Source organism: Ovis aries, chromosome 5 (assembly GCF_016772045.2).
Source record: "Ovis aries strain OAR_USU_Benz2616 breed Rambouillet chromosome 5, ARS-UI_Ramb_v3.0, whole genome shotgun sequence".
Classification (NCBI taxonomy): Eukaryota; Metazoa; Chordata; class Mammalia; order Artiodactyla; family Bovidae; genus Ovis; species Ovis aries.
The window spans coordinates 94,184,980-94,197,316 of record NC_056058.1 but is presented as its reverse complement, the minus strand read 5'-3'; the positions used below and the strand labels follow the sequence as shown (position 1 = coordinate 94,197,316).

At 39.5% G+C, this 12,337-nt stretch overlaps 1 protein-coding gene across 1 annotated transcript in view; it reads left to right on the top strand.

Moving 5' to 3' along the window:
- The window catches only part of LIX1 (limb and CNS expressed 1), a 55,713-nt gene that overhangs the window by 15,536 nt on the left and 27,840 nt on the right, over nt 1–12,337 (top strand). Inside the window, exon 2 of the mRNA XM_027970526.3 lies at nt 6,438–6,601. Within this exon, the coding sequence (XP_027826327.1) occupies nt 6,438–6,601 (164 nt within the window). The remainder of the gene's footprint in view (nt 1–6,437; nt 6,602–12,337) is intronic.

Below are 12,337 nucleotides of genomic sequence, written 5' to 3'. Positions count from 1 at the left end.
TTGAACCCAGGTTTCCTGCATTGCAGGCAGATTCTTTTTCAGCTGAGCCACAAGGGAAGCCCAAGAATACTGGAGTGAGTAGCCTATCCCTTCTCCAGGGGATCTTCCAGACCCAGGAATTGAACCAGAATCTCCTGCATTACAGGTGTATTCTTTACCAACTGAGCTATTAGTTTGCATCTAACCTCATAAGGTTACATCTAACCCTCATAAGGACTTCCCTTGTGGCTCAGATGGTAAAGCATCTACCTACAATGTGGGAGACCCAGGTTTGATCCCTGGGTCGGGAAGATCCACTGAAGAAGGAAATGGCAACCCACTCCAGTACTCTTGCCTGGAAAATCCCATGGATGGAGGAGCGTGGTATGCTACAGTCCATGGGGTCTCAAAGAGTTGGACACGACTGAGCGACTTCACTTCACTTCAACCCTCATAACCTCATCTAAACCTGACTATCTCCCTGTGTTCCCAACTTCTAATAACATCATATTGTGAATTAGGGCTTCAGCATATGAATGTGTGAGAGACACAAATATTTAGTCCAGAACAGGGTCTATTACATGTGTCTGAGAAAGCAACGTGGAGTAATGGAGAGTGATTAAGAAGTCTGATATGCAAAGTCATCTCAGGGGTTATTTTGTTTTTTTCTTGTTTTAACTCTCAGATGTTATAATCTGATAGAAGTCACAAAAAGGAACTGGATTTCATGCGATCATTCCTAGGATCTCCCCAACAATTCTCTCTCCTTCCACTTCCTCTCATACCCCCAGCCTCAGCCATTTGATATTCTATTTCTGTATAGTAATTTTTCCAGTTAAACATCAGTAGTCTTATCAAAGGCAAGACCTATGGATGGCCTATGAGTGTTAAACCCTGAAGTTGGAAGGTCGCTCAACTTGTTCTGACTCCAGCATCAGCCAGGTTGTTACCCATCTGACTTCTCTGGATCTCCAGCTCAGGATTCACTGCCTCTCTCCTGTCTGGTGTCTAGACTCCCCGTGAATGATTAGTGTATCTTGTCCTGGCTTATGAAGAAAAGCCCTTTTCCTTTAGTGTCCATTCAAACAATGTAGAAACTCTTCAAAAAGAATTTCACTAAACTTTGGGAGAAATAATGCATAGCCAAAAAAATATGTGTTCCAGACTATAGCCCCCTAACCCTCAGGGAGAAGGCACAATCAGGCAGAGAGACTTGACTTTGACTTGTGTTCATGCCCCTCTTCCCAGGAAACCGGCTCCAAGGCCTTCCTCAGTCTTTTGTCATTTGCTGTTGTTCCTCTTGTGGTCTCTTCTTTAGTCATTTTTCCTTGAAAGGAGGGACTGGAATGTGAGACTTAATCACAGCTCCTTCTGAAGCCCATGACTGTTGGGTGTTTACAGTGTTGCTTTTAGCCAGAGCAGAGTATTGGCTGAAGGTTGATCAGGACACCTGTTCACATGACACAGACTGACATTCACTGTGACAATTCCAAGCTGGCAATGTGTCATGTCATATGCATGGAGAAATACAAATATTAACCCTTTGCTTTGTTTGACTGCCAAAGACAAGCATCAGAAAAATGGTCCATAGAAAGGGGTAGGTGAAGTAATTCTTGTGCAGAGTCCCCTACACCTTCCCTGCCAACAGCTTCACAAAGGCGGCACATCTTGCGTAACTTTAATGGCATCAGCTATTCAGCCAACATTTATTATGCTTCTAAAATCCTCCTGATAGGTGTAGACACGCATGAAAACAACTTAAATTCCATTTTAATTAGGAGTGGCTCAGAATGAGCAAAGAGCGAGATTCTACATCCAGACCAAACGAAGTTAAAAATCCCAAGGCTGAGAGTTAATAGCTGTGTGACTGGACTGTACCCTGAGCATCTTTTAACTTCTTATCTCTAAGCTGTGGATGATACCTATTTCTAGAAGGTGTTGTAAGAGTTAAATAAGAAAATGCCTAATACCTGGCATATAATAGGCACGTGATAAGGGAGACGAGAAGAGCAACTTCTTCCTACCCTACCCAGGGCTTCTCCAACTTTAATGTGTGTTGGATTGCCTGAGAATCTTGTTAAAATGTAGACTCTGGTTCAGTAGGCCTGGGGTGGGGCCTGAGACCCTGCATTTCTAACAAGTCCCCACGTAGTATCCATGCTATCTCAGAGCACTGCAGTTTCCAGGGGAAGGGTTTAGAGATTATTTTGGGTTTGTTTTCATTTTAAGAAGCTATTGTTGGAGGTAGATCTTTAAAAAAAAAAAAAAAGAAAAATGAGTAGGTGCCAGCCAGGAAGATGACAGAATGGAAAGGCATTTAAGAGGGCGGATAGAAGCAAGGCGCTTGCTAGCAGCATAAAAGGCATGAGAGAGAGAGGGGCCTGGGATTTGATTTGAGGAGAGAAGTTTGGGATGAGAAAGAGAATCAAGACATAGGGCCTTCTGTGACTTGTCAAGGAGCTATTTGCTCTGCAAGTAATGAGGGACTCACTGAAGGATTTTAAGAGGGGAGTGATTTAATCAACCATAAGGTTCTGAAGGATTACCTGGCAACAGCTGGGGATGGGTTAGATGGGAGGGCGGCTGGAGTCAGGAGGGTACTGTGGTATATATGGTGAGATGTGAACCCATGAAGCAATGGCAATATTAACTGAAAGGAAGCGGTGATCAGAGACATTGGGATATGGAAGGGACAGAACTCTAGCCCTTATTAGGTCTGGAAAGAGGAAATTAAGTTGAAAGTTCCTGTCAGTTTTCTGATTTGTGTGACTGGGTAGATGATAATATCGCTTTTTAAATGGCTCAGGAAAAGAGTTTTTGGAAAAGAAAATGGGTTGAGTTTGAGCAATATGTTGAATTTAAGCCACAAACAAATGGAAAGATCTACTAACAAAGCTGAAGTTACAGGAGAATGTAACCATTGGCGTATATTATGGTAGATGGACAAATAGAGATAGGCTCTGTTATTCAAGAGCAACAGAGTGAAGCAGGAAAAGACGAAGACAAATAAGACTCTCATGCAAGACACCGTGAAGGGTGAGCAGAGGAAGAGAGACCCATGAAAACGACTCAGAAGAAATGATAGCAACAGGGAGAAAACAGTCAAAAAGGCTAGGGATATGGAAGTTTCTAGAAGAAATTTATCAGCTGTGTCAAATGCAGTTAGAGGTCAAATAAATACGGACTGAAAGTTAGAATTAGTGATATTTGCCAGAGTTGTTTCAGAAGCTTAATGTAGCAGAACGCCAGATTGTGGTGGGTTAAAAATGAACGGAAGATAGAGAAGCAGAGAGAGTAATACAGAATATTCTTTCCAGCAGCTTGAGCTATATTGAGAAAATTTGAATAACTAGTAACCAAAAGTAGTCCCAAGGTCGAGGACTTCTTTTGATTGATCGTGCATTTATTGTTGTCTTGGGCATACATATGGCTGCTGAGAAGCAGTGAGGAGAAGAAACATTTAAAAATAGAAGGGCAAGAGAATGCCCAGTAGAAGCAACACAAATTCACGTGAGAGTGAGGGAAATAAGGTGGACCTGAGCACACGCACAGATGGGTCCCTACACGTAAGGAGAGATGTCGCACGCTTGGTGGCCTAACTTTGCAACATGAAAGTCGGGGCCATGGCTGGTCCGTGAAGGCGCAGCTGCAGCTGGAGTCTAAACTGCGCCGTGAGGCCTTTCCTCACATTTGGGTGGTTTCGTTCAGCATACGTGACCTTTTGTTAGCGTTCTCTTTGATGCTGTCTGTGAACTTTGTTTGTTACTACCTCAAAAAAATAAAGAAGCATGTGCTTCGTAAAGAAAGCATCTTCAGATATGCTGATCTTGGAAATTCCGAACAACGAGCTGGCCCTCTTCCCTCTGCACTCCATTCATCTGGTTTTCCAGGCGACAGGAGGAGATAGAGATAGAAAGATGAGTTGTGTGTGTGCATGCACATATGTTGCACTTTTCAGAGGTGATGACATACACGAGACCGTCAAAGAAATCCTTCAAAGTTGCAGAATAAAAGATCTGAACCCTGCTACTTTTATTCCTCCATAAATTTTATTTAGTATGTACTTTGAACTCTAATCCACACAGTTTTACATGCCAAAATTCTTGTGTTCATTTTACCTAGATAAGTATGAGTCTTCATCTTCTTACTCCAGGTCTTAGCTGAACATCATTCAGCAATGAAATAACTTAAAATAGCAGCCTAATGGCCCTTGCTGACTATCAGAGCAACAGACCGCTGGTTTTGGTTTTAGGCTTCAAGACATCACTGCTTCAATCTTCAAGACATCACTGCTGAATTCTGGAGATACCTATAAGTAGAAAGATGGATCAGCTGGCTCAAAAAATACTTGTTTTCCTGGACATGGGAGGGAGTGGAAGTTAGGGAGCAGAAACACAATTTAGGAAATAAAAGTTCTATTCTGAGTGACGTCAACTGGTAGAAAATATCACTTCAAATATTTCTGAATGAATGAAAAATGTCTGTGATTACTAAGCTCACCTTGACCAATCAGCATACATTTTATTGGTTAATTCAATTATCTCCCCTGACAGTCTTATATTTCCTGGTTTATTTCCCAAAATACATCTTAAATACTAAAAACTGCAGTTCTTAAATATATACAGACATCCAATCCCTTAGGCATCTTGATAATTTTCCTGAACTATGCCCTGTAAAGCTGGAAGCTGATCAGTGGCCTAAGAATGAAGTAAAAGAGCCAGGTGCTCTATTCAACAGCTTAGAAGGTGGTTGTGAAATACTTTTGTCTCCAGATCAAACTGTGACTCTCCTGATTTCCTGCAAAATAGCAAAGCCCTACATTTTGAAGCACATATATTCAGAAATATATCGGGAGGATGTCAAAGGGCCTAGACACCATACTACACAAAGAATGTTTGAAAGAAAAAAGCTATTTAATCTAGAACTTGAGGAAACCTGAGAGCTTTCTATATTAGTATGCTTTCATATACAAGTGAGAGACACCAATTCAAAATGGCTTAAGGAAAAAGCAGTTGTGTTGGTTCAGGAGCTCAAACTATGACATGAGAACTTAGTCTTTCTTTCCCTGTCTCTTGGTTCTGCCCTTCTCTATGCTGGCTTGCTTTTCAGCCGTGATTTCCTCTTTACTTGGAGCAGCACCACACTTCTCTGCCATACCTCCAACAATCTAGTGAAAAAGGAGAATCCAGTCTCCCACTATTTCTAGCAAAAATTACTGGACCCTGAGTGACTTGACTTTGAGGTAATAATATCCAGCCTTCAGCCCTGGAGAAGACATGATTGAAAGAAAGGTGGTTCACTAAATAAAGCTTTTAGGCTATTCCTACAAAGAGGAAAAGCAAATACCCGGTAGGCAAAAACAACATATTTCCTATGCCACCTTCAAGTATGTAGTGGGTTTGCTTGCAAAGATGGGGATTAACTTCTCTGAGGTCAGAGTGCCAGAAATGAGAAATAGCCCACTTGCAGGAACATTATAGGAATGCAGATTTCAGCTCATTCCCCAAAAGGACCTTTTTATAGTTAAAACCATTAGCATTTGAGATGGTCCACGTTAAGATGTGCCAAGTAGCAGGTCCTTCCACATGTTCAGAGTCAGGGCAGATGAGCAGCTGCCAGTGGGGCTGTGCAAGGAATTCGGGCATCGAGCAGAGTTTCACCGGCATGACCTATAGGGTCTCCTTTGCCTCTACAATTCTATTATCCTTGTTAATTTCCACAATTCAATTTGCAGTAGAGGATAAACAAACCCACCTAATTTGATCTGGAACTTCTGCAGGCTATCACAGGTCATTTAATCCAAAACACATGGCTGTAGCCATTACTATGTTTTCTGAAGTCATCTAACAGACGTGGTCCTTAACAAGGTTTCCATGTTATTAGTTTCACTTACAGTTGTTTTTTTTTTTTTTCCCCAGCCTCTTGCTTATTACACAATTGCTTTCATTCTCCTTTAGATTAGGGTGGAGAGGAGCATGAAAGAGTTTTCTTCTTTCTGCTTTTCTCCTCTTAAATCCTAAAATAGGTGCATTCCAATGAAAGTTTCATTGCCTGAATGTTTACCTTTCCCTTTGCAGGTCTAAGGATCCATGAGAAATGGGATTCATGGATAATCATAGCTCTGGACAGAATTTTTAAGGAAAATTTTCAAAGAAGGAAGAGATTTTTAAATTTGATATCAAAAATTAAATTGTAATTTTAACAGGCTGCAATGTCATTAGAATTATGGTGCCAAACCCCTTCAGCCATGCTCATGAAAAATTAAACAGTTTTGTGTTAAATAGTATTTGCCTCTTTCACAACTGAAAGCACCCGACTCCCACCCCACCGGAACATACACATACTATTTTCCTTACACTGGAAATGACATGTTACACGATCCAACCCACAAATAAAATATTGTTTTTGCCAGGGTATGTCCACCCTTAATTACTGATTATTTTTCTTGTCTTTTTCAGTGAATGTTGTGTCAATGTTACAGGAATTTTGGGAAAGCAAGCAGCAGCAGAGGGCTGCATTCCCGAGTGAAGGTGTGGTGGTGTATGAGTCGCTGCCGTCTCCTGGGCCACCCTACGTGAGTTATGTGACCCTCCCAGGGGGAAGCTGTTTTGGCAATTTTCAGGTAAGAAACCATAAACTGATCAGTGAAAGCTGATGGAGATAACATAGAGTAAGCCTTTTTATAATATGGTAACATCGTTAAGTTTTCTTGGTTGTAATGAAAAAAAGTTGTGCCATATTCCGTTACATCAGAGAAAAATTGGTCAGAGATTCTGGCTTTTAAATTGAGTAGTTTTTAATTAGGGTGCTATCCCCGATATTGCTTTGTGGAAAATGAATTTTAAAGCATTTTATTTGCCTGATAGCTGCTGCCTTTTCCCTCAAACATTTTGGAATAAGCCTTAAAGAACAAAGGAACTTGGGCAAAGTTCTTCCATCAGGGCCTTTCCATCAGTAGAAAGTCTTCATGTTCATGAAATCTGTAATCAAATAGTAATCTACTACACACCAGAGCATGAACCTACAGCAAAGGTTGAGAGTCACAGGGCTGGGTTCAGGCTGGGTTCAGGCACCTGTGCTAATCCCAAGTTCTGCTCTGAATATCTGTAGACCTTGGGGAAATGTTTATCTATTTCCCTGATTCTGAGATAGGGAATAATACCCATGGGGTTTGTTGGGAGTCATATGAGATATACATGCAATGTGTTTATCTGGTTATAGAGGTATTCCAAGCATTGTTCTGATCTTCAGTATAAAGATTCTTCCAGTTGGTTAATTCTTTATTATGTTTATGAAAGGGGTATAAATAATGATACATTTCTAGTTGTACCCCTAGATTATTTGTACAAACAATCAGCATCTGACTATCCAGTGTGTGCAACAAATACTCATTGAGTGACTAGGAGATATCAAGCACTGGGCCAAGTAATGAGGATATATGGTCCATACTTTGAGGAAAGAAATGTACAAAAAATTTATAGTAATTACATCATTATATTCGAGGGTCAATGAAGGCATAAAGGTAAGAACTTCTCAGTTTACCAATCACCTTTGTATATAGCCCTTTGGTATAGTAAACTTTCTTAATTTTCAATAGCTGGCAAAAATGCCTCAATTATAGTTTATGGACAATGTGAAACTCAGAACTCAACTTTCCCTCTTAGCTTTGACAACTAAGAAGTTCAGAGGCAAGATTTCAGTGTATCTCTTTGGAGTAGAAATCTATAAAACTTTGCATCATGTAATTCTTAGGACTAATCTCATACTTGATATTATTTATATCTCTGCCTTTACCCTTCCTTTGAACTTGGTGTGCCTCACTCATTTTATTTCATCCTGTTACCATGTATCTGTTTTATATTATTTCAAATCCTTTGTGGAATGAAGGGAAGATGTAGTTTAATAAATAGACCCACAACCCTATGTCTGCCTAAGGAAAGTCAAAAAAGGATTCACAGGAAGCAATCACAAATGGAGATGTGCAATTGAGGGTGTCTTTGCCAATTGGTGAAGGCAAGATGACATTCTCAGCCTAGCGAACAGAGTGTACACAGGCATGGAATGAGAGAACCACAAGCATTTTCAGAATGGGAGGAGCCTAAGTGTGTCTGTGGCAGTGAAATGGTAGAAGATGGTTAGGCTCTCACATCAAGCTGTAAGTGTCTTCATGCTTTGCAATGAAGAATAGGTTTTATTCTATATAAGATCAAAACCCTTGAAAGATTCTGAGCAGGTGCAAGATATATTCAAGCATGTTTCAGAAGACTTACTCTGACAGGAGCATGGGGTAATTTTAAAGAACTGCTTCCAAACTTCGGACACTGCCAGCCAGTGGGGTCTTGCCTTCTTCTGCCCTGAGCTGTGGTCAGCAGTAGATTTTTACCTCTGACTAGTGAAAGTGAATTGCCTGATGAGGATGATTTGAAAGTGGTCTAGAAGCTTTAGAACAGAACTTGATGTAACCCTAGTCACTTAGGCATGAATGAGGGACAGGGGAGGGGAAAGAAAGGCAGCAACTGAGGAGAGGATTCTCTAATCCTTGTGAGTCTGTAGGTCCATCGCTGAGCATTCACGGTAAAGGCTGCCCATTCATACAGAGCTTGCATCAAACTGGGCCTCCCAAGAAAACAGACCTACTCAGCCACAGCGCAAGGTCTTGCCAGCTGCTTAAATAATCTGGGTTTTATTTTTTTGTCCGTAAATGTCAAAGATCTAAAGATCACCAAACATCTGAAGAAAAGCAAAAGAAAAAAGGCAAATAAAAGAACAGAAACAATTCAAACAGAAGAGTACCTTAAATAGTGTTACAAAAAGTATCTTCAGAAAATTATGAAAAGATAAGTATCCCTGAAATAGCTATGGAAAAAGAAGCAAGCAGGAAACAGGAAATTAAAAATGCGATCACAAGATTGGAACAATAAAATCAAAAAGTGAGTAAATAGATGAGTAGACATAGATCACAGACAAACTGATAAAGGATAACAAAGTGAAAACTAAATAACAAAGTAAATTTTCTGGAACTCAGAGCAAAAAGACAAAGAGATGGAAAAAAGACAGGACAGGAAACATGGGACTAATCCTGGAGGTAAACGTTAATCTAATAAGCGTTCTAGAACGAGACAAAGGAAATAAGGGGACGAAATAAATACTAAGAGATAAATACAAAGAAGAATTTGTATTAATACAAATAAATACAAAGAAAATTTCTTTGAGTTAAAGCAGCACAGATATTCATACTGAAATGGCCCACCATCTTCCAAGCAAGTTCATAACAAAAGTTACACAGCTCTGTGACTGTATGAGACTTAGGGCCCGCATTCTGTTCATGGATCAAAGGACTTTCATCTTTGATTTCACTCTTTGCAGGGATTTTGTTTTGTTTTAAGGTAGATTGGACTTATAGGCAGGATACCTTTGGAGCATCTGATATGAAATAGGGCCAAAACTGGCAAACCCGGTTAACAAAATCAAAAACTATATCTTTGAAAAGATAAATAAGAAAGACATTTGTGAGTGTGACCTACTTATGAAGTTCTATCGCCGCCTTCTCTTCATGTCTAAACCCTGCCTGCCTTCCCAGACTTCACTCAGATAGCATGTTCTCCATGAACTTTCCCTGAATCTTCCTATCAGAAGTCTCTACCTCCTCTGATTTTCCAAAGCAGTTATCCTTGTTTCTTTTCTAGCATTTAATGTTTTTTACCTTACACTACTTATGGGGCTTCCCTGTAGGCTCAGCGGTAGAGAATTTGCCTACAATGCAGGACACTTGAGTTCAATCCCTGGGTCAGGAAGATCCCCTGGAGAAGGAAATGGCAACCCACTCTAATGTTCTTGCCTGGAAAATCCCATAGACAGAGAAGCCTGGTGGGCTGCAACCTATAGGGTCACAAAGGAGTGGGATATGGCTTAGTGACTAAACAGCAACAACAGTTACTTAAGTGCATGTTCAGTCTCCATAATACAACGTAAGTGCCTCAGGGACAGAGTCTCTATCCTTATATCGCTAAAATGTCAAGTACTGTGTTTTGCATATAGTAAGTGCCTAATAATTGTTATTAAAAAGGAAAAAGTGATAGTTGCTCAGTCATGTCTGACTGCTTGCAACCTCATGAACTGTAGCCCAGCCAGGCTCCCCTGTCCATAGAATTCTCCAAACAAGAACACTGGAGTGGGTAGCCATTCCCTTCTCCAAGGGGTCTTCCCAACCCAGAAATCAAATTCAGGTCTCCTGCATTGCAGGCAGATTCTTTACCATTTGAACCACCAGGGAAGTTGAATGAATAGCTAAATGATGAATAACAAATCAAAAAAATCAATGAAGTTTATATTTGTCCTTTTTTAGAATATTATCACTAATGACTGATATATAAAACAGTATATACTATTATATACAACATAATACATCAACTAAGGTATTTCACCTAACTCTGCAAGATGGTGGGCTAGGAAGGAAAAATCAGTAACATTAAAGTCAGCTGATATTATTGTGTTCCTGTCTGTGATTAGTTTGTAAAGTGAATTGATTTTAACTTATTGATTTAAAAAAAAATCTTCTAATTCTCTCTGAATTTCATTTATGCAAAGTAACTTTTCCTCCACCCACAATCTCACATAACCAATATTTGGCCATACTCACACCCAGGGATGTGTTATGTTTGTTCATATGTAATAACTCCATTTATTATAATGTACTTAGAATATAACACATTTGACAGATCTGTGAATGGATCTAGAGGATGTAAGTCTAAGAAATTTTAATGTTTTGTTTTTGTATTTGCTGCCTTGAGAACTATGAATTTCCCAATCATCCCATAAATTTCTATCCCACATGGTAAGACTTTCCATATGTAGTAAATTTACCATCCTCTTTGTGGTCTCTAAAAAACAGGAAACAAAATTTTTAAAACTGAACTCTTCAGCAAGGTGGCCTCTTGGTGATTTCTCTGATCATTTCAGGGTTTCCTTTTCCTTATGTTTAAACCATCATATTTTAAGGTTCTCAGGAGGATTGTTAACATCCTTGCTTTAAAAGATCCAGAATTTCCTGAATCAAATATGTTTTGAAAATGTGCTTGGGTGATTGGCTGCCAAATCTTAACCCATTTGGCCCCCAAAACTGTGATTTGAGAAAGGAAAACCAGGAAGGGAAAAAGAGAAAAAGAAAATTTCTCCAAAAGCAATGTCCTTACACTTTTCTTGGTTCTTCAGAAACCATCTTAAATGCTATTTTCACCACATAACATTTCATCATCTTTTTGCCAGCAGTTGGTCTGTGAGAGCCTACATGCTCATTCCTGCAACGCCTCTCATGTAATCAAATGTCACCCGTGTGCACTGCAAATCATTTCACGATGGATTATTAATGCCAAGACCATGTGCTGGGACATGGAGAAATCATTATGCCAGCAGTAGCCTTCTTACTGAGCCATGGACGTCACCTCCAATGGTGCCAAGTAATTGAAAATACTTGAAGTGGAGTATGGGACTGGATTGCAGGATTAATCCTTCTGGTTCATGAAAGCTCTAAGAGATTACGCCCATTCATTCTTTAGAAAAGCGGTATTCAGACTGAGCTTAGTCTTCTGATTAATCAAAGGAAAGCAGTCAAAAGGCTCTGGTAGACACAAACCACTGGTTTTATGAAAAGAAACCTCCCACTGAAGTAAACGGGAGGCTTGTGTCCAAGAAGACTAATTGAAGAATTTTCAGTTGGTTTTGATGCCACAACCCCCTAAAAAACAGCCAGAGGGAGATAAATCAACCATAAATCTGCCTTTTAACCATGCCTTCATAAACTACTTTGGTATAGAAAAAGAGAAGTGAAAATATGATTTGTTTTTGAGTTTCTAAACAATAAATAAAACAATCTATTGTTACTAAACTATTTTTCTTTTAGAAAGTTATACTGAAACACACTAGTGCTTATTGTCTTTTATAAAAGAAACTATCTTCTAATACTGCAGGCATTAAGTATGAATTCATGCATTTTGGATGTATTCTCTCCATGCCATTTTTGTCTAGGCAGTTAATCCTTCCCTAGCCACATATCATGACCATGAAAACTTGCAATAATTTCCACTTTTTACAATAAGAACAACACAAGAGCCATCAGCTCAACGTCTGGCTCCCCTCTTGATGAACTCAGAAGGAAAGCCACTCATTGTTTCAGCAGCTGTTTTTGTTTCCAAATCCAAAAGGGGGAACTTAATTGAGTATTTTCTCTTATTTTATATTTTGATTAAAAGTTTTGTGATTCAAGTTTTTGTTTTCCAGCCAGTGACATAGTCTTCCCTATAGTCTGCTAGAATGATTTGGGTTAGTGCATTTTATTCTTATTTGGAATAAAAAGTAAAAA